Below are 18,022 nucleotides of genomic sequence, written 5' to 3'. Positions count from 1 at the left end.
TTATTCCACTTATTTATGCATTGGTTGATTCTTGTATGTGCTCTGACTGGGGATTGAACCCAAAATCTTGGTGTATGGGGATGATGCTCTAACCAACTGAACCACCATGCCAGGGCCCAGACATTTTCAAATACAAGATCAGGTGGATCTTGTTGAGAGCATAAAATTTTCCTAACATTTATTTGTTGATGTTTAATGAGTATTTCCTATCCAAGTAACATTATTAATATATGACCTGTGCTTTTAAGAAAGCTGTCGTCTAGTACTCAGGAGTTGGTTAGATAAGATGTCGTGGAAAATCTAGAGACGCTTCCCAAATCAAATCCTTCAAGGGAGAGAGTAATTCATTCCACGTGAGTATGTTAATTCATTTAACCAGAACTAAAGAAGTGCCTACTATTTGTCGGGTACTGTTTTAGGTGGTGAAAAGGTGAGAATGTGATGGTGAACAAGACAGATAAGGCCCTTGCTCTTAAGGATACTACTAGAGGGGGAGACAGACAATACACAGTATAAAGGGACTGGAGGGGTGAGGGAAGCAGTGTTAGGTAGGATAGTCAGGAATGGCCTTCTTGGGGACGTGATATTGGAGCTGAGACCTAAATAATGAGGCGTTGACTTACTTTTTTTCTGGCAGGAGCAATAGCAAGTGTAGAGGCTCAAAGGCTGGAATGAACATGTTAGAAGAAAAGCAGCTACTGGCTGAAGGGGGCTAAGTGAAGAGGGTACTGGTGTGTGGGATTAAATCAGAGGGGAGCCCTGGCCGGTTTGGCTCAGTGGATAGAGCGTCAGCCTGTGGACTCAAGGGTCCCAGGTTCGATTCCGGTCAAGGGCATGTGCCTTGGTTGCGGGCATACCCCAGTGGGGGGTGTGCAGGGGGCAGCTGATCGATGTTTCTCTCTCAATGATGTTTCTAGCTCTCTGTCCCTCTCCCTTCCTCTCTGTGGGAAATCAGTAAAATATATTTAAAAAAAAAATCAGAGGGGAGCAGGGGGCAGATTGGGTAGGGCCTTGGATGCCATGGAAAGGACTTTGGTTTCTTTTGTATGTGCAGTAGGAAGCCATTCAAGTGCTTTAAGTAGAACAGTGTCATCTGTTTCAATAGCTCATTGGCTGTTAGGTGGGGAACAGATTGTAGAAATGGTGTAGGGACCAGTTGGGGACTGTTGTGGTAGGCCATGATGGCTGGACCAGACTGGCAGCAGAGAGGTGGAGAGCAGTGGACAGAGGCTAGCTGATGGATTGATGTGGGAGGTGAGAAAAACATCAAAGAAGAGCCCTGGAGCCCCAACCAGTTCGGCCCTCGGACTGAAGTGTCCCAAGCTCGATTCAGGGCAAGGGCATCCTTTAGCTCTGATCGGTCTACGTGCCAATTGATGTAACTCTCTCACATTGATGTTTCTCTCTGTGTGTCTCCCCCTTCCTTTCACTCTCTAAAAATCAATGGAAACATATTCTCTGGTGAGGATTAACCCGCCCACCCTCCCACAAAAAAAAAAAATAAATAAAAGAAAGAAAGAGCCCGGTAGGACGGCAGGCGGCTGGCAGCAAGCAATGGAGTCAGTGGGGATGAATAGTTACTTATTAGTGTCAGTTGTTTGGTGGTGGTGGCTGTGGTGACCAAGAAGGGGACGGGATGGCTGGTAATGTGTGCCCCTCCGGGAGAGCAAGAGTGAGAGGACGGGAGAGAACGAGGGAGTGGGGGAGAGAGAGAGAGAGAAACATTGATCGGTTGCCCCCAGTGCACATCCCCACAGGATCAAACCCATAACCTAGTTATGTGCCCTGACTGGGAATTTAACCCCCCACCTTTTGGTGTACAGGATGATGCTCTAACCAGCTGAGCCACACCAGCCAGCTATTTGCCTAAACTGGAACTTAAGCTGCAGCCATTTCTTTGTGGATGTGTCTAAAAATCTAAGGACATCTTATGATGTAATTTGTTACAGAAGGCATAGGACTAAGAGTCATCAAAGACAAAGTTGGAGGAACTATGACAACCAAGAATAGCCTAAGGAGCCCTAACCGGTTTGGCTCAGTGGATAGAGCATCAGCCTGCGGACTGAAGGGTCCCAGGTTCGATTCTGGTCAAGGGCCTATACCTTGGTTGCGGGCACATCCCCAGTAGGGAGTGTGCAGGAGGCAGCTGATCGATGTTTCTCTCTCATTGATGTTTCTAACTCTCTATCCTTCTCCTCTCCTCTCTGTAAAAAATCAATAAAATATATATTAAAAAAAAAAAAAGGATAGCCTAAGGCCATGGTTAGCAAACTGTGGCTCGCAAGCCACATGCATGCGGCTCTTTGGCTCCTTGAGTGTGGCTCTTCTTAAGCCTTAGGAGTACCCTAATTAAGTTAATAACAATGTACCTACCTATATAGTTTAAGTTTAAAAAATTTGACTCTCAAAAGAAATTTCAGTTGTACTGTTGATATTTGGCTCTGTTGACTGAGTTTGCCGACCACTGGCCTAAGGAAACAATACTGCTCAATGTAACAGGATGTCCTGGATAAGATCCTGAAACAAAATGGACAATGGAGAAAAACTGAGGGTATCTGAATAAAGTATATTCTTTGGTTAATAATAATAAAATAAAAGAAAGAAAGAGCCCTGGGTTTTTGAGATACTGGTAGCTCAAATGTCTGAGTGCTTACAGTGTTCCAGAAGTGTCCTAGGCCCTGTATGGAGACAGGCACTTTACTCCTGGAGAGCTGCACTTGCATCAGACACAGCTCCTTCAGCGACTCACCTCCTTTTTGGCAGGGTCCACATCCTCAGGCAATTCTTGATTCTGATTTTTCAGTAGAACTTCTATAGGGTAATATTTTATCTCAGAATTCAGGGAGAGGGTTGTATTCCTCATGTCCTAGGTAAAATAGATGAAAACGGAGACACGGTAAAAAACTGTTCAGGTTTGTGCAATCGAAGGTCTGTTTGTATAATATTAAAATTTTGGTTTATACCACTTCACTCTTTGTAATTAGCTTTTAGAACAGTTGTCCCCAAACCTGGCTGCATGTCAGAATCGTCAGGGAATCCAAAATATTCAGACTTTGGGGTCCTTGGGAAAGCTGATTGAATAAATATAAGGTAAATCCTGTGTAGCCAGTTTGGCATCAGTGCTGTGCTTAAATCTCATTAAATATTGTGATCGCATCCCTCTCTTGGCACTTAACTTAGGCTCTGCATTTCCAGGCTTTAAGTGACTTCAGTTGAAGTCATACTTTCCTTAAATACATTTTAAAGATGCGACATCACCATTAGCTTTGGAATCTTGAGTTTGTAGAGCACAAAGGACATAGCTGCCAGTTGTTTCGGACAGCTGGTGCTGTCCAACTCATCCTGATGTTAAATTGCTGTTGAATTCCTGGCAGAGGCTCCACTTCTTTTAGCCATTAAAATAGGGGTAATGATCTGAATTTCTGTGGATTCCACTGTCAGGAACTGATAAACACATCATTTGGGTTAGAAACTTACTACTTCTGAGAAATGCTGTCAATAAATTTAATCTGTCCTGAATGACAGAGCGAGTTGAATACTAAAATTAGTTTTTGTTGCTTTTTAAAAACAGCAAGTCTGTTCTAAATTCTGGAAGGTGGTAAACTAAGGAACTTGGCTCTGAGACCTGCTTTTCTATTCATTAAAACAGTCTTCATATCAGAACAGACGACTTGAGTGATACTGAGAGGACATCACAGGGTGTCACCCTGTGACATCTGTAGCACTCGTGTTTCCCTTTGGTTCTGGTTGCCTGTCTGACTTGCTCCTCCAAGAACTCACAGCAGTGATTCTCATGATGGCAGCAGTGTCTCCCAGCTCTTCTTTTAACTGTTCATAGGATTTCCCTGCCTGTAAGGAAGAGATAGAAAACATAGGATGAAGTGCTGCATATAAGGATGGCCATCTCAGGCCTAATCTGAACCCTTGAGAAAAGCAAAAATGCCAGAGAATCCCAGGACATTTCAGGGATGAGCAAAAATGAAAATCCCTCTGGGCCCATGCAGGATTGGAAGGTATGAAACATATGCATTCTTTGCTGGTGGTCCCTCAATCCTCCGTATAAGACTTAAGACAGCAGTTGACTAGGAGTCAGAAAACCTGGTTAATTGTGTCTTCAGACAAATAATTTCTCCTCTAAGCTTCCCATCTGTAACATGGGAAACCATGTTTACAGTGGCAGGATGGTTGTAAAGCTAAAAAACAGGTGTGTGGGTATACTTTCTAAACATTATTACTTCTACATGCTGCTTATTCCTGAACTAAGCTGTGAATTCTCTAACTGGACTTCGTGCTGTGGAGGGTGGGAAAGAGAAGTAAAAAGCAGGGGACAGGGAGTAAGGGGAATGTGGACTTGGATTTACTCAGCCCTTGAGTACCCCACTGTCCTGCCGAGCTATCAGTGCTGAGCTCCCTGACATTAAGAACGCCTCCCCGTTCTCTGTCCTTACACTCCAAATGTGAGAGTCCCAGGCCAAGAACCAGCCTGTGAAGATGGGAAGCTCGAACCCCTGCTTGATGATCAAGATCGGTGTGTCAGTGTCTCGGCCACTAGGGTGAGTGTGCAGGTACTCCTGGGCTGTAGCCAGAGCGCTCTCCTTCTCTATGGCATTGGCCTCAGCCCCAATCCACAAGAACACCTGTTATGGTAGAGATTGAATATTAGTTAATGTGCTCATAACAAGTACCGTGTACTAGATCCTAAACACTGCCCTCTCTTACCCCCTCAGCTATTCACAGCCTCAGCAGAGGGCTTTTCTCAGAATCAATTGATTTGTGATTTTTTAAAAAAAATATATTTTATTGATTTTTTACAGAGAGGAAGGGAGAGGGATAGAAACATCCCTTAGAATGTTTCTATGGGATGATCTATGCGATGATCCCTTAGAAACATCGATGAGAGAGAAACACTGATCAGCTGCCTCCTGCACACCCCCTACTGGGGATGTGCCCGCAACCAAGGTACATGCCCTTGACCGGAATCGAACTTGGGACTCTTCAGTCCACAGGCCGACGCTCTAGCCCAGGGGTGGGCAAACTTTTTGACTCGAGGGCCACAATGGGTTCTTAAACTGGACCGGAGGGCCGGAACAAAAGCATGAATGGAGTGTCTGTGTGAACTAATATAAATTCAAAGTAAACATCATTACATAAAAGGGTACGGTCTTTTTTTTTTTTTTTTTTTAGTTTTATTCATTTCAAACGGGCCGAATCCGGCCCGCGGGCCGTAGTTTGCCCACAGCTGCTCTAGCCACTGAGCAAACTGGTCAGGGCTTGATTTGTGATTTTAATTGCCGTGTGTATCTCCCATATGTACATCTCCAGACCTGAGCTCTTTCTCTGAACTTCAACTTCCTGAATCCAACTTCTTGCAAAACACCTCCTCTTGGCTGTCTTCAAGCACCTCAAATATAACACTCCAAAATGTAACTCTTTTCTAAACTTTGGTCTGTGTCTCCATTCTTGGTGAATGGCGTCCACCCAGTCATTTTTAAGGCCGTAACCTGGGATTCATCCTAAATGTCCTATATCCAGTGAGTTACTCAGGTCAGCCAGTTTACCTTCTCTGGATTTATCAAATCTGTCACCATCTCTGCATCTCTCCTCCATTGCTCCTATGTGGGCCCACGCAGCAGCACTTAACTGAACTCTAACAATAGACTACTGAATGGCCTCCCAGCGTAGTCTTCTTTTGTTCTCACCCCCATCCCTCCTCTCCTGCACTTGCTGGAATGCTCTTCTCTTAAAGTGCAGTCCGACCTTGCCGCTCACCTGCTTAAATTTCAGTAGCTTTCCAGGATAAATCTCAAACTTTTTCACATAGTAGGTAAGGTCCATACCTGCTTCCTCAGCTGCATCTCCAGGGTGCTCTTTAGCTGTCTTATGTTCCGATAATGTTTTTCTTCCGTGGTTCCATGTGCACTAGAGTACTCCATGCCTCGCTTGTACCTGTGCATTTCCTGTGCCCAGAGTGCCCTCTTTACCCGATTAATGCCTATTTATCCTTGGAGATTCAGTCGGGAGCCGTCTCTTCCAGGACGTCAGCTCTGAGCTGCTAAACTGTGTGAGTGCCCCTAATCTGTGCTCCCGTGGCACCTTTTATGCACCTCCATCATAGTAAAATGATGCTCCTACGTCCCCACCCCCATCAGCCTGTGAAGTCCCAGAGCAGGATGGCACTCCTCACCTCGGTGACATCACACCTCGCTCCTAGAACAGAGGAGGTGCTGAGCATGTTTGCTGAGCCAAACTGAAGAAAATGGGATGTCAGGGGAGGTTGCCTGGGAGATACCCCTTTGTTCCTCAAAGGCCCATATCTGGGTGTGGAACCTGCTGCTATTGATCCTGAGAGAAAGAAGTGCCTGATGACAGATAGGATGGCCTGATTTTTTCCAGAGCAAGGTGGGAGAGTTCCCAGGATGGTGAGTTTTAAACAACATTCTGTTCTTTTCAACTCTGGTAAAAAGCAGGCTCTGTTATTGGTCACCATTGACAATTGTTTGATTGACTTGGGGACGGTCCAGGGTTACTCTGGGTTTATTCTGGCAGGGGAGTTACTACATAAAAATAGCCCAAACTGTGAGGATCTCTGTCTTTCGTTCAAAGCACTCTGGCTGTGTCTTACCTGGTCCCAGGTATCCAGGAGCATCACATCACTTGGGTTGAGGTCATCCTGGGTGAATTCTGTGATCTCAGTGACAATGAACCGGCCAGTCTTATTGGAACATTCAAAGAGACGGGGCTGGACATCCAGGGCTTCCTGCTGTAGTCTGCAATAAGTCCATTTGGAGGAACTGAGCTTAGAAATCACGTGCGGTTCGCAAGCCTGGGAGGCGGGGGGCCACGGGGAGGGATGCTGTGGTCCCCTACCTTTTGTGACTGGCATAGGGAGTTTTCCCTCCCAACAGGTCCCAGAACTCCGGGGTCTCCTGGCCCTCGGCCACAGTGTCCTCGGTGCCATTACAGAGAATCCCGGCCAGCTCCTTAGCCATTGCCCGCTCATCCCCACTAGACCCCTGAGAGTGGGGTGAGGAGAACACAGATGTTAGTTGCACATGAGCACATTGATGTAGAAAAAAAGCTTCTGAGACTAATAGCTTAGTGTAGCTAGATCAGCAACCAAGCCATAGTACTTTGGGACAGGGGAGTAGGTTTGTTCTAGTGCTGGGAAGGGGCTCTGGTGGGGGGAGGAAAACACTATGGTGGCAAAGAACAAAACGACTCTGAAACCACATGGATGTTGACAAGAGTCACCTTTGTTTTGGTTTCAGTTGGAATTTTACCACCCACTTTTAATACTTTTTTAAGAGAAAAATTTAAACTTATTTTTAAAATTACATACACAAAAATTCACTCTTTTTGGCATATGGTTTTATGTCTTGACAAATGCATTGAATCGAGTTACCACCACAACAAAGGATCAGAACAGTTGCCTTGCCCCAGCAAAAGATACTATCCCTTTGTATCCAACTCTTCCCATCCTTAACCTCTGGCAACCACTGTTCTGCTCTCCATCACACTAGTTTTGCCTTTTCCAGAGATCATAAGTGGAATCACACACCATGTAGCCTTTGAGTCTGGCTGCTTTCACTTAGTCTCATCCTTGTAGTTGTGGGTATTTGACACTCACTCTCTGTGTTGCTGAGTAGTATTCCATTGTATGGATGTGATGCTGTTTATCCATTCTCCAGGGGAGATGCTTTCAGTTTCCGGTGATTGTGAATAGAGGTGCTATGTGCTATAAACATTTGTATATGGGTCTTCGTGTGAAGACTGTTTTATTTCACATGGTTAAATGCCCAGAAGTGGGATTGTTGGATTGTATGATAAGTGTATGTTTTATAAGAAACATCCTCATCTGCACTTGATATTCTCAATTTTTTTAGTCATTCTAATAAGTGTGTATCTCATTGGGTTTTCACTTGCATTTCCCTAATGACTAATGATGTTGAGCATCTTTTCCTGTTCAATTCTCTTTTGTAAAACAACTTAGTTCTTTTTAATGCAGATGCAGTCTGAATGGACAAAAATCACATTTTTCGTGTTATTGTTCAGTGGTAATGCCTGTCTTATTGTAATCCACCAAACTGGTGTGCAAAGACCGTGTTATTTTGAAGTTTATGGAGTGTCTCTGGGTATGGGCAGGACGGTCATTGACTTTCTAATTGGAGGCCTAATTGTGGGGAATGTTGGCAGTCCCTTTGAAGACCCTTTAGGAAAAAGGTTCATCTTTCTGTGAACTCTTCCAGCTTTGCTGACAGGAGGGTGGGCACAGGGCTGGTATGACCACTGAGCCCAGCCATCCTACCTTGCCGTACCACAGGTAGTGCTCTGCCTGCGTCCGCAGCAGAAAGACGTCATTGGAGTTCAGGGAGGAGGCGAAGGCTGGCACCTCCACTGCTTTGGTGTTAGATTTGTCATTTCCTTGAATTTGGAAGAGCCTTACTGGAGGGTCGGGCTCGGCATTTCCCTTCCTGGAAGTCCCACCCTAGAGAGGAGAAAAGCAGAGTTTGGATTTGAGGTGCACCATGGGAGAGAGCACTGGGCTAGCTGTTGAGGAGAACATGGATGTATTTGACACCAGATTTGCCTTTGAGGAGCATGTAGGCTAACTGGTACCAATAATGTTAGCTTTCATCCTGAGACCTCTGTTATGTGGAGGCTTTGTGGCTGGTGCCTTACCTACATCATTTCATTGATCCTCCAAATAACTGTGAAGGTATCATCCCATAGTACAGATGGGGAAACTGAGGCTTAGAAACCTGACTAATAAATGGCAAGACTAGGACTTGACCACAGACTTATGTATGTCAAGCATGTGCCATTATACATTTTTGGTAGTGCTTCAGCCAGGGCTTCATAGAAGAGGTAGGACTTGAATCTGAAGGACATTCGGTGGGAAAGGTTGATAGGGAGTGCGATATGGCACATGTGCGGCCCAGTGAGGAGACCCACCTGACGAGTGGCGCGTGTAGGTTAGGGAGTGAGGGTAGCACACCTACAGGGGTAATCTGGGTCAGATTATGAAAGACCTTGAGCATGAATTAGGCAGTGGTTTGGACTTGAAGGCCTAGGCAGTTGGGATTCACTTCAGTGTCTTGGAGATTAACCCCTTCTTTTCCATGTCTACCCCAAGGCCTGCTCCCCACCCCTCTCCTCTACCGTAGCCCCTACTTGTTAGTGCGGAGCATTCTGGCTCATGGTGTAACTTTATCTGAGGGCTCTCACCTCAAAGATAACCAGCTTTCCTTTGAAGATGGCCATGAAGTGGCGTGGCTCCTTCCCCATGGTAACCCGGACCTGCACAGGGGCCCCATCAAACTTCCGATCCACCTCCACCGCCTGGAATGCCGAGGCTGCCAGCTCGTCCTGTGAGGCGTGGCGGCCCTGCAGCGGTGACGGGAGAAATGGCTGCTGCTGCCCTTGCCCCAGCCTAGTGGCCGGAGGAAGCACCGTCTCTGAAAGCTGAGAGCCTGCCCAGGCCTACCTGCCAGATGTACAAGATGTAACGTGGCTTCGCGTAAACCTCGAATGTGTAGAGAACCAGATAGCAGTCTCCCCCATAGAAGAAGCCGTGCCACTGATGCTCCACGGGGACCAACTCCAGGTTTTCAATTCTCCAGACCTGGGCACAGAAGGAGACAGTTCCCCAGAGATGGGGTCCTATTTGAAGAGACAGCTGGCTGAGGGGAACGGGCGGTGCTTAGCAGAGAATCCTCAGGAAAGGCACTAACATCTGCCACTCAAAGTCCCCTGCCCCCTCTGGGGCTGCTTTCCCAGTGGCAGGCCTTATCACATTTGCATGATTTGAATCTGGAGGAGAACTGGATTGTCCCTCGTCAGGCACCTCCTGTCAGCTCAGAGGTGATTTGAATAGTCCTGCCAGGTGAGTTATTGATAGCTCACTAGGGTATATGCCTTTCACTTCCCTGAAGCATTGTGGGAAAACTGCAGACTCAGACACCTTGGAGAGAATACTCCTAGGCACCGGAGATGAAAAGGAAGGCAAAGCAGACAAAATCACCTGCCCTCCTCTACAGCAGAATAGAGGAGATGGGGCCAGAGCTGCCCACCCGCACTGAGATGGGAGTCGTTAGGCTTACCTCGATTTTTCCATTGCCGTCGTCCACCATTCTTTCCTGGGCAGCTACCTCTGGTTTGGAGTGCAGCAGAGTCACATCAAATTTATCCTGGAAAACTTTAGCTGCAGAGAAGGGGTTGGGAGAAGCCGAGTGAGTGAAGATCATCCATGCCTGTCTTCCCACAGTCTCGGTAGGAAGACAGTCTGAGGCGATCTTACCGATTTTACCAATGCCGAACGTTTTCCCCAGGCCCACGGTCTGCTCCTTCACGGACCACTTCTGGAACAGCTGCTTGAACATGGCTGACTCAGCACCATCGTTGACGGTCTCCACATTGGTGCTGCTGGGGTAGCCCTTCATCTTGATGAAGTTCTGTAGATACCCCGCCACCCCCCGAAAAGCAGGTCAGTCAGGGAATGCACCGAGTCCTTTGCTGACCGGTCATTCACCCCTTTGAAGCCAGTTGGTAGGATTGCTCCCTTATTCCCTTCTGGGAGTCAGAGTCAAATTCTAACTCATTTCTGTCTAGGACAAATGTACCTCACTCAAGGAAAGTACTGAGTGGAACATTTATCATCTGTTTATTGGCCTATCATGATGATTATTCTTATTTTCTGTTCTTTGAACACTCATGTAGAATACTGACTTTGTCTCACATTCATTTGCCCATTTATTGCTCTGTGAGTGCATACTGCTTGGTTCATCTGCGGGGTCTGCACAATATCATACGCTCCTTGAGGACAGGGCCATTACCCTTGATACGTGCTATCTGTCCCCTTCAATGGTAACAACCACCTTTTATTGACCCAGTGTGTACCAGGTACTGTTCTGAATGCCTTAACAGATGTTATTTAATCCCCACAACAACTCCAGGGGATGGCATTGAACCTAGATTTGAATCCCAGTTTGCCTGACTTCGAAGTCCATGTATGTAACTGCAGTGTGCTTTGCTCAGGGCCTGGTGTGGCTCTCTGAGCACAGCTGAAGTGTTACTGACAGAATTTTTTGGACAATGTTGTGCATCTGTAGCTCCTACCAGGGCCTTAGACATGGCCATCTGCTTCTCAGCCTTTGTGGCTCCTCTTCCTTTCCACACGTAGATCTTGGTTCCGCTGTGGTCCAGGATGTAGCAGTCCTGAAGCAGTCAGGGACAAAGGTGGTTACACTTTCCCAGGGCCTGCCCCGAGGCCAGGTCTGGCCACCCCACTCAAGCTCTGCTTACATCATGGTTCAGTAGGTCCTGGACCAGCGGCCTCGTCGCTACCTCTCTGACCATCAGCTGCCCAGCTGAGTCTGAGACACTGGAGAAAGGGAGAGGTTAGCCTGTGCCTTCTCTTCTGCAAAGCATCTTGTAGTCGTTAGGTATTTTCCTGGCTTTGTTTTAATGCGGAGTTTCTGGGGAGAGTTTGACTCCCTGTGACAGGCATGGCGTGAATGCAGACAGGAATGTGAGGGACTCAGTTCTCTAGCGGAGACTTGTGCATCTCTCTCCAAACATCCCGTCACATCCCTGCGCAGGCATAGATCAGAGTAAAGGAACAGTTTCCCCAAGAGACCAGGAAGAGTTGCTGACAAGGACAGATGGTAGCTGCCTCCTTGAATCGGAACAGCAAGCTCTTTCTAGAAGCTGCATGGGAAAAAGACTAAAAGGAAGCCAGACTCCTGCACCCAAAATGAGGAGCCAAGCAGAAGTATCCCCTAGTCTTCCAGGGGACACCCTCCCCCTGCCCCAGCTCCAACCAGCAGCCAGGTTTAGCTACTCACTGATATAACATGATATTTGATTTCTGCTGCTGATCTATGATCTCATCTGGAACTGCAGGCTTGATAATAGAACGTCGGCCGAGGGTGTCCTGAAGGACCTTCATCAGCTCTGGGCTTGCTGCCTCCTTGTCTCCCTCGATCACTCCTATTTCAGCACGGCCCCCTCGCTCCCTGTCCCGAATATCCTTTGCCAGAAGCATAGCCTGTCAAGGAAACCCATGGAAGCACTTAGCTTCTCTGCCCCTCCCCGCATCTCTGCCCAATGGCTTTGGGAGGAGCAGCCTAGGTCTCAGACAGGAGTTACTCTGATGCTGAGGAGCCCAGGGGTGAGTCACAGACTCACACACATGGTCTCTTTCTAAAACAGACTCTACTCCAAGGCAGGGGTCCGCCTTGAATCTCAGGGAAGAGCCAGCAAGGAAGGAAGATGGAAAAGGCACCTGAGAGAGCCACGCTCTATGAGCAGGCCTGAGGGAGAGGAGAGCAGGAAGACTGGAAAGAGCTGTACCTTCAGACGCTCCCCGCTGTTGCTCTCTGGACCATTCCATTGGATGATAACCTTCCCAAGGTCCAGCAAGAAGACATCACCTCGGTTAAAACTGTCCCAGCTCATTTCCACCTGGAGGTAGACATTATTCAAGAGGAATCCTTAGGCACCAGGTAGAGAGGCCCTGGGCCCAGAAAGAGTGGGAGGACTTACCTCCGTGGCCCTGATGTTTCTCTTCCCCTTCACGTGTAACAGCCGCTCCACGTCATAGGTGTTGGTCTCCACATGCTTCATCCCAGAGGCCACACCCCCCCTCTTGTAGCTAAGGGAACATCCATTAAGTTACTGATTGAGCACCTGCTATGTGTTAGGTACCGGGGAGACAGTGGTGAATTACACAGATGCGGTTTCTGCCCATGTGGGTGACAACAGTAAATAAGCAAAGTAAACCTATATGGTAGTAATCGCTGCCACAGAAGTAGACACAGTGACAGACTTTTTGACCGAGTGGTGAGGCAGTCTTCTCAGAAGGTGTAACAGTCCAGCTGAGAATTAAAGGAATAGGAACCAACAACAAGGAACTAGTGTTCAAAACAGGGAACATTGGTACTGAAGACCCCATAGCATGAAAGAGCTTGTTTTGTGCTGGGAACTGTGTGAATATCAGTGTGTGGCAGGGAGAGGGGCACAAGCTGGGCAGCAGCAGAAGCATCGATGGCACCATGGCCTGAGGACCAACTCCCTCCTGGAATCAGTTCTCCTGCCCCGGCACTCACCCAACCAGCCTCCATACCAGGTTCCTGGTGACAGTGTGTTGCCCTGTGCCCAGCAGGTCCTCAGTGGGAACTGCCAATCTGCACGAAGCTGGCTTTGGACCAGCCTCAGAATTCTTGAGCTCATTGGAATTTCTTTTTGTTTTAATCTTGAGTGCAAAGTTTTGAGTTATTCAAACTCATTAGTTCATGGAGCAGTACCAGAACCTTCTCATTTTAGGTATTTACGTATTCTCTCTTATCTGCATACCTTACTCCCAGTCTTCACCCCACCATGGGCAACCATTCTAACAGTTAAACATGGATTTATTTTTATTCTGGTGAAATGCGACCTGTTGTTTTGTGTGCATGTGGTTTTTAAAAAAAACAAATTGGCATTCTGCACATAGCTCAAGGCTGTTTCTTACTGTGTTCACTAAAGCACCCTGGTTTTAAGCTCCGTCCGTGTTAGGTATGTATCTAAGCCGTTGCTTCTGGCTCCTGCGTAGTACTCCTTAGTGTCATGGAGTATTTTTCTTGTCCAGTCTGCCAGGGATGGGCGTCTACATTTCCTGCAGCTTCTGCCATCACTAATGGTAACTGCTGTGAACATCCTGGTTCATGTGCCTTTATGGAACTGGGTATGTGAGAATCCCTTTGAATTATACACCCAGAAATGGGATTTGCCTCGGGCAGATTACTCTTTGAAATGCTGTGCCAGCCCTCCCTCCCACCAGCAAGGCACAAGGGCTCCTATTTCCCCACAATCTCGCCAGCACTTGCACCGCCCAGCTCTCAGATTTGTGCTACTCGAGTAGTGGAAATTATAAGCTTTGTTTGGATTTACATTTCTCTGATTACTTTCTTCATGTACTTATTGGTCCTTTGGGTTTCCTTTTTGGTAAACTGCCATTTTTTCCTGGCTCATCCGTAACTACTCACATGATACCCTGCTTGAAGTAGCCGCGGAAGGTGTCGGACTCATGGTGTTGAACCTCTCGGTGCTGCACGGGGCTGCCCCCCAGGTAGTCATCCAGCTGTGTGGCGTAGATGGCTGCGCAGCTCTGCTCATCCTGGGAGGAGTCCTTCCCGATCCAGAAGTGGATGTCCTGGGAGAGGAGACTGCCCGCTCTCCGGGTCTGGGATGCAGCCAGAGAGACAGATCAGGGACCAGCTCGCCTCCCCTTTGCTGCTGCCCCACTGGCATGGGGAGAACACAGCATGCAGTGGGTCCAGACCTCTCCCTCCCTGCAGTGGCCCCTATGTGGACCTACAGTGTGGCTCAAGCTCAGGCAGTTCCTCTCCATGTTTGGGAAAATTTGACAGCTTATTGTTCTCAAATAAATGGAGTGCAACAGGGACCTTTTCCAACTTGGAATGCAGACTTACCTTGTGGCTCCTCCATTCCCTTGAACTTACAGAGCTGGCACAGTGCTGATCTGTCCATCTTGTGGCTGTCAGCACTATTCATGTGGGATGTTATTTCCTCAACTAGAATGAGCACTTCGAGGCCTGCATTTATCTGGCCTTCCACACCACTGTAATCTGGGGGCTGCCCCCTCCCCAGGATGTGCTGTTTGTGAGTTACTTAGATCTAAGTTCAGACTGAGGGCCCCACCCCCACCCTCTGATGCAAAATTGAAAACTCCCACCTAAGAACGGCCTTTAAGGTCAAATTGTAGGCCTGTCCTGTATAACATTGAGGAAGAATCAAGATCGACACCAGGGATCTGAGTAGCATAGTCAGGTCTCTCCTCTGCGGAGCCTGGCTCTAGGGAGAAGCGTGTGGGAATGGGGGGGGGGGGGGGAAGGGGAGGGGTGGTGGTGCTCACCGAGAGGATGACGTAGCAGTCCCCCTCATAGAAGCTGCCATGGGCACTCAGGGGCACCAGTGCCAGCTCCATTTTCTGGAAGGATAAGGGATGTGCACAGGCTGCATTCCCTCCCACCTCCCCTTCCCCCTCCCCGAAGCAGCCCTCTCCTCAAAGTCACAGACAGCAGGGGAGAGGCAGGAGAGATGTCCCGCTGATCTTACAGGGTGTGGCAGGAGTAGCCTGGCCACCTGGCTTCTGAGCTCAACCTGGATACCCTAGTCTGAATCTGGGTGCCTATCCTCACCCCATCCTCCTCCCTGCTGCCCGCCCTGTGCTGTCTTGCTGCACTGTGAGGACCCTCGGCCCGCTGCAGGGGAGAGCTGGGTATAAGCTACAAACTAAGACCTTCCCTCTGAGCAGCTGCACCGCTGCCTCCAACATTGCTCTCCAACTCTGACCACCAGTGCTGGCCAAGGTCTGCAAGAACAGAACACTAAGGTTCTGTGGGGCTTTGGGGCGAATGCCAGTTGCGAGTGGGCTCCAAGCCCAGCGTCCGGGTTGGGGCCCTGCTTTATCACCTGCGTGTCTGTCTTGCCCCAGGAGGACTATTTCCATGGCCTCAGATGTAGATTTTCATCATTAACTCCAAGTGAGGTAAACCTGCAGTCATACTTGTGTGTATTCTATGTAAAATGTGTGTGTTAAATGTAAAAATATTAAATACCCCTAATTTTTGTACTTTTTAGTACCTATTGGAAATGTCCTGGGCCTCTCACACACTCAGCCGCTTGCTAGAGGCTGTGACTCTCCTTCTACATGGAGGGTAGTGGAGTGAGGCACACCTCTGGGTTTTAGGCATCACTCACTCAGAGCAGGGACATGAGGGTGGGTGGGGGTCCTTTCATCTGGCCGGTGGGGCTTCCCAGGCCCAGGCGGTTCCTAGCTACAGAGTGCTGGAGCTCAAGGTCAGCATAGGGCTCAAGTCCAGGTGGGAGGAGGGATGAGCCGTGCCCTCTTCTGTGCAGTGCCCCAAACCTCCCCTGCTACTTTGTGGGAGCCAGAGCACTCTGGTTCTGACAAAAGCAGCTAGGAGTATCAGTCTCCTGGGTGGGCCCTGGCCCCACCCATCTCTCCAGGGCATTTACTGGAAGTGCAGACTCACCCGAGCAGATGGCTGAATAAAGGACAAAGCTTACTTTTGCTTGGAGCCCTTCTCTCCAAGGCTAAGAACATTTCCGCCACCTGCTACCCACCTGCTTTGAACACCCAGGCGGGGTCAAAGGAAAATGTGCACTTAGATGCTGTCTCTCCTGCTTCTGACCCGAGACAGAAGGGCTGTCCAGTATCAGGCCTGGGTGACTAGGGGGAAGGTGTGCCCCAGTTCCGCTCACCTCTATTCTCCAGGTGATGATCCCAGGGTCGTTGCCCACAGCCCTGAAGGCGCTGCTCAGAGACATGGCTCTCGTCTTCCTGGGACTGAAACATCATAGAGCAAGCAGGGAGATGAGGCCTATCCCAGCAGTCATTCATCCAGCTTTCTTCCTAAGTCACTTCCGAATCTTTTGTCAGCCACCCTGCCATGTCCTGCTATTTCACAGGGATGGGGGAAATGACTTGTCCGAGGTCACATCGCTAGCCTGGCTGGCCAGGACTCCCACCTGGAAGTTCTGCTTCCCACTTGCCACTTCCCTTGTGAAGAACTCTGGTAACACCAGGTTATTGACTGAAGGAGTGATAAATATGCTAAGCCCTGTGTTGATTCACTTTATGTTATCTCATTTATTTCTCATAAGCTGAGTGTATTTTCTTTGTCTTACATTGTAGGAAAACAGGAGAGATAAAATAATTTGCCCAGGATCACACACTAGTATGAAATCCTTATCTGATCCTAAAATCTGTGCTTTTAGTGTTTTTGATGTACTGCAGCCCTTCCTAAACTTATCTAAATTCAGTGGTACACCAGGAAGAAAGCTGATGTCAAACTAAGTATTTCTAAATTGGGCTGCCTTCTCTCATTCTCATCCCTTCTATGTCTTCCCCGCTCCTCCACAGTCAACTCTCTGACCTTTTCTTTGAGCTTTTACTTTCAAGTAAACTATCCTAAAACTCAGACAACCCATCCTACTTGACTAATATATTCCCTGTACCTCACAGCAAAAAAAGTAAAATGGCAAGCAAGGCTGGGCCTGGGACAAAGAGTACAGGTGCCAACAGGGGGAGGTGGGCGTGGCCTGGCCTGCCAGTGAGCTGCTGCCCTCCCTCTTCCCGACCCTAAGGAGCCAGTGGTGCTGTGCCTGGCCTTGGGTGGGGGGAGGAAGGCAGTGTGGTAAAGAGAAGTCTGTGTGGATCATGCACCATCTCTATTCAAGGCATATCCAGGGTTATCAAGCACCTACACATGTCCATGGTCCCATAGGGCCTTTATGTAATTAGAAGGCATGCCTGGCCAAAGCCGGTTTGGCTCAGCGGGTAGAGCGTCGGCCTGCGGACTGAAAGGTCCCAGGTTCGATTCCGGTCAAGGGCATGTGCCTGGGTTGCAGGCACTTCCCCAGTGGGGGATGTGCAGGAGGCAGCTGATCGATGTTTCTCTCTCATCGATGTTTCTAACTCTCTATCTCTCTCCCTTCCTCTCTGTAAAAAATCAATAAAATATATTAAAAAAAAAAAAGACGGCATGCCTGGTTCTTGCTCTCAAGGAGCTTACAATCTGATGACAATACACATGATGGATATGCCCAAGAGGCAAAGGAACAGGACCGGCTTGATGGTCTATGTCGGATGAAAACCCATCCACAAAGGCTGTGTGGAGCTTTGCGATCTAGAGGCACACTGTGCTTGTTAAGAGGAGCATGTCTGGCCATTCTTTCCTTGAGCTGTGGTGGATGAACCCGGTTTTGGAGAATATGTGCTGTTTAGTATGTATTTTAGTGAAAACACAAAAACAAACTCCCTTTGTCTACTGCTATGGCAGGACTAAAGCTGAGCAGCGAGGCGGAGCAGCCACTGTTTGAGGATTTAATTTGATAACTTGCATCGCCCCACCCTGTGCTGCTCAGAACTGCCAGGAAATATTTGTTCAGGTTTTCTTCAGACCCTCCATTTCAGTCATTCAAGGCAAATGCTGTT

The 18,022-nt window shown here is 48.2% G+C and overlaps 1 protein-coding gene across 8 annotated transcripts in view; it reads right to left on the bottom strand.

Annotated features, from left to right (window-relative positions):
• Positions 1-17,448, bottom strand: part of AVIL (advillin) — a 30,767-nt gene extending 13,319 nt beyond the window's left edge. For 2 of the 8 annotated variants that reach the window (XM_036296786.1, XM_036296787.1), the window contains exons 1-18: positions 16,288-17,448; positions 14,915-14,989; positions 14,025-14,221; positions 12,544-12,652; positions 12,352-12,462; positions 11,844-12,046; positions 11,302-11,380; positions 11,116-11,214; positions 10,101-10,451; positions 9,485-9,622; positions 9,226-9,384; positions 8,306-8,485; positions 6,868-7,013; positions 6,623-6,767; positions 5,838-5,957; positions 4,449-4,637; positions 3,781-3,849; positions 2,750-2,866 (exon numbers count right to left, since the gene is read on the bottom strand). In XM_036296786.1, the coding sequence (XP_036152679.1) occupies positions 2,750-2,866; positions 3,781-3,849; positions 4,449-4,637; positions 5,838-5,957; positions 6,623-6,767; positions 6,868-7,013; positions 8,306-8,485; positions 9,226-9,384; positions 9,485-9,622; positions 10,101-10,451; positions 11,116-11,214; positions 11,302-11,380; positions 11,844-12,046; positions 12,352-12,462; positions 12,544-12,652; positions 14,025-14,221; positions 14,915-14,989; positions 16,288-16,353 (2,553 nt within the window). In that variant the 5' untranslated portion in view covers positions 16,354-17,448. Of the gene's footprint in view, positions 1-2,749; positions 3,850-4,448; positions 4,638-5,837; positions 5,958-6,622; positions 6,768-6,867; positions 7,014-8,305; positions 8,486-9,225; positions 9,385-9,484; positions 9,623-10,100; positions 10,452-11,115; positions 11,215-11,301; positions 11,381-11,843; positions 12,047-12,351; positions 12,463-12,543; positions 12,653-14,024; positions 14,222-14,914; positions 14,990-16,287 lie in introns of all 8 variants that reach the window. The other 6 variants (XM_036296790.1, XM_036296791.1, XM_036296789.1 and 3 more) reach the window with 5 other exon arrangements.
• Positions 17,449-18,022: the final 574 nt, after the last annotated feature.

The sequence above is a fragment of the Myotis myotis genome, unplaced genomic scaffold, assembly GCF_014108235.1.
Source record: "Myotis myotis isolate mMyoMyo1 unplaced genomic scaffold, mMyoMyo1.p scaffold_m19_p_3, whole genome shotgun sequence".
Taxonomy (NCBI): Eukaryota; Metazoa; Chordata; class Mammalia; order Chiroptera; family Vespertilionidae; genus Myotis; species Myotis myotis.
This window is presented reverse-complemented; position numbering and strand designations above follow the sequence as displayed.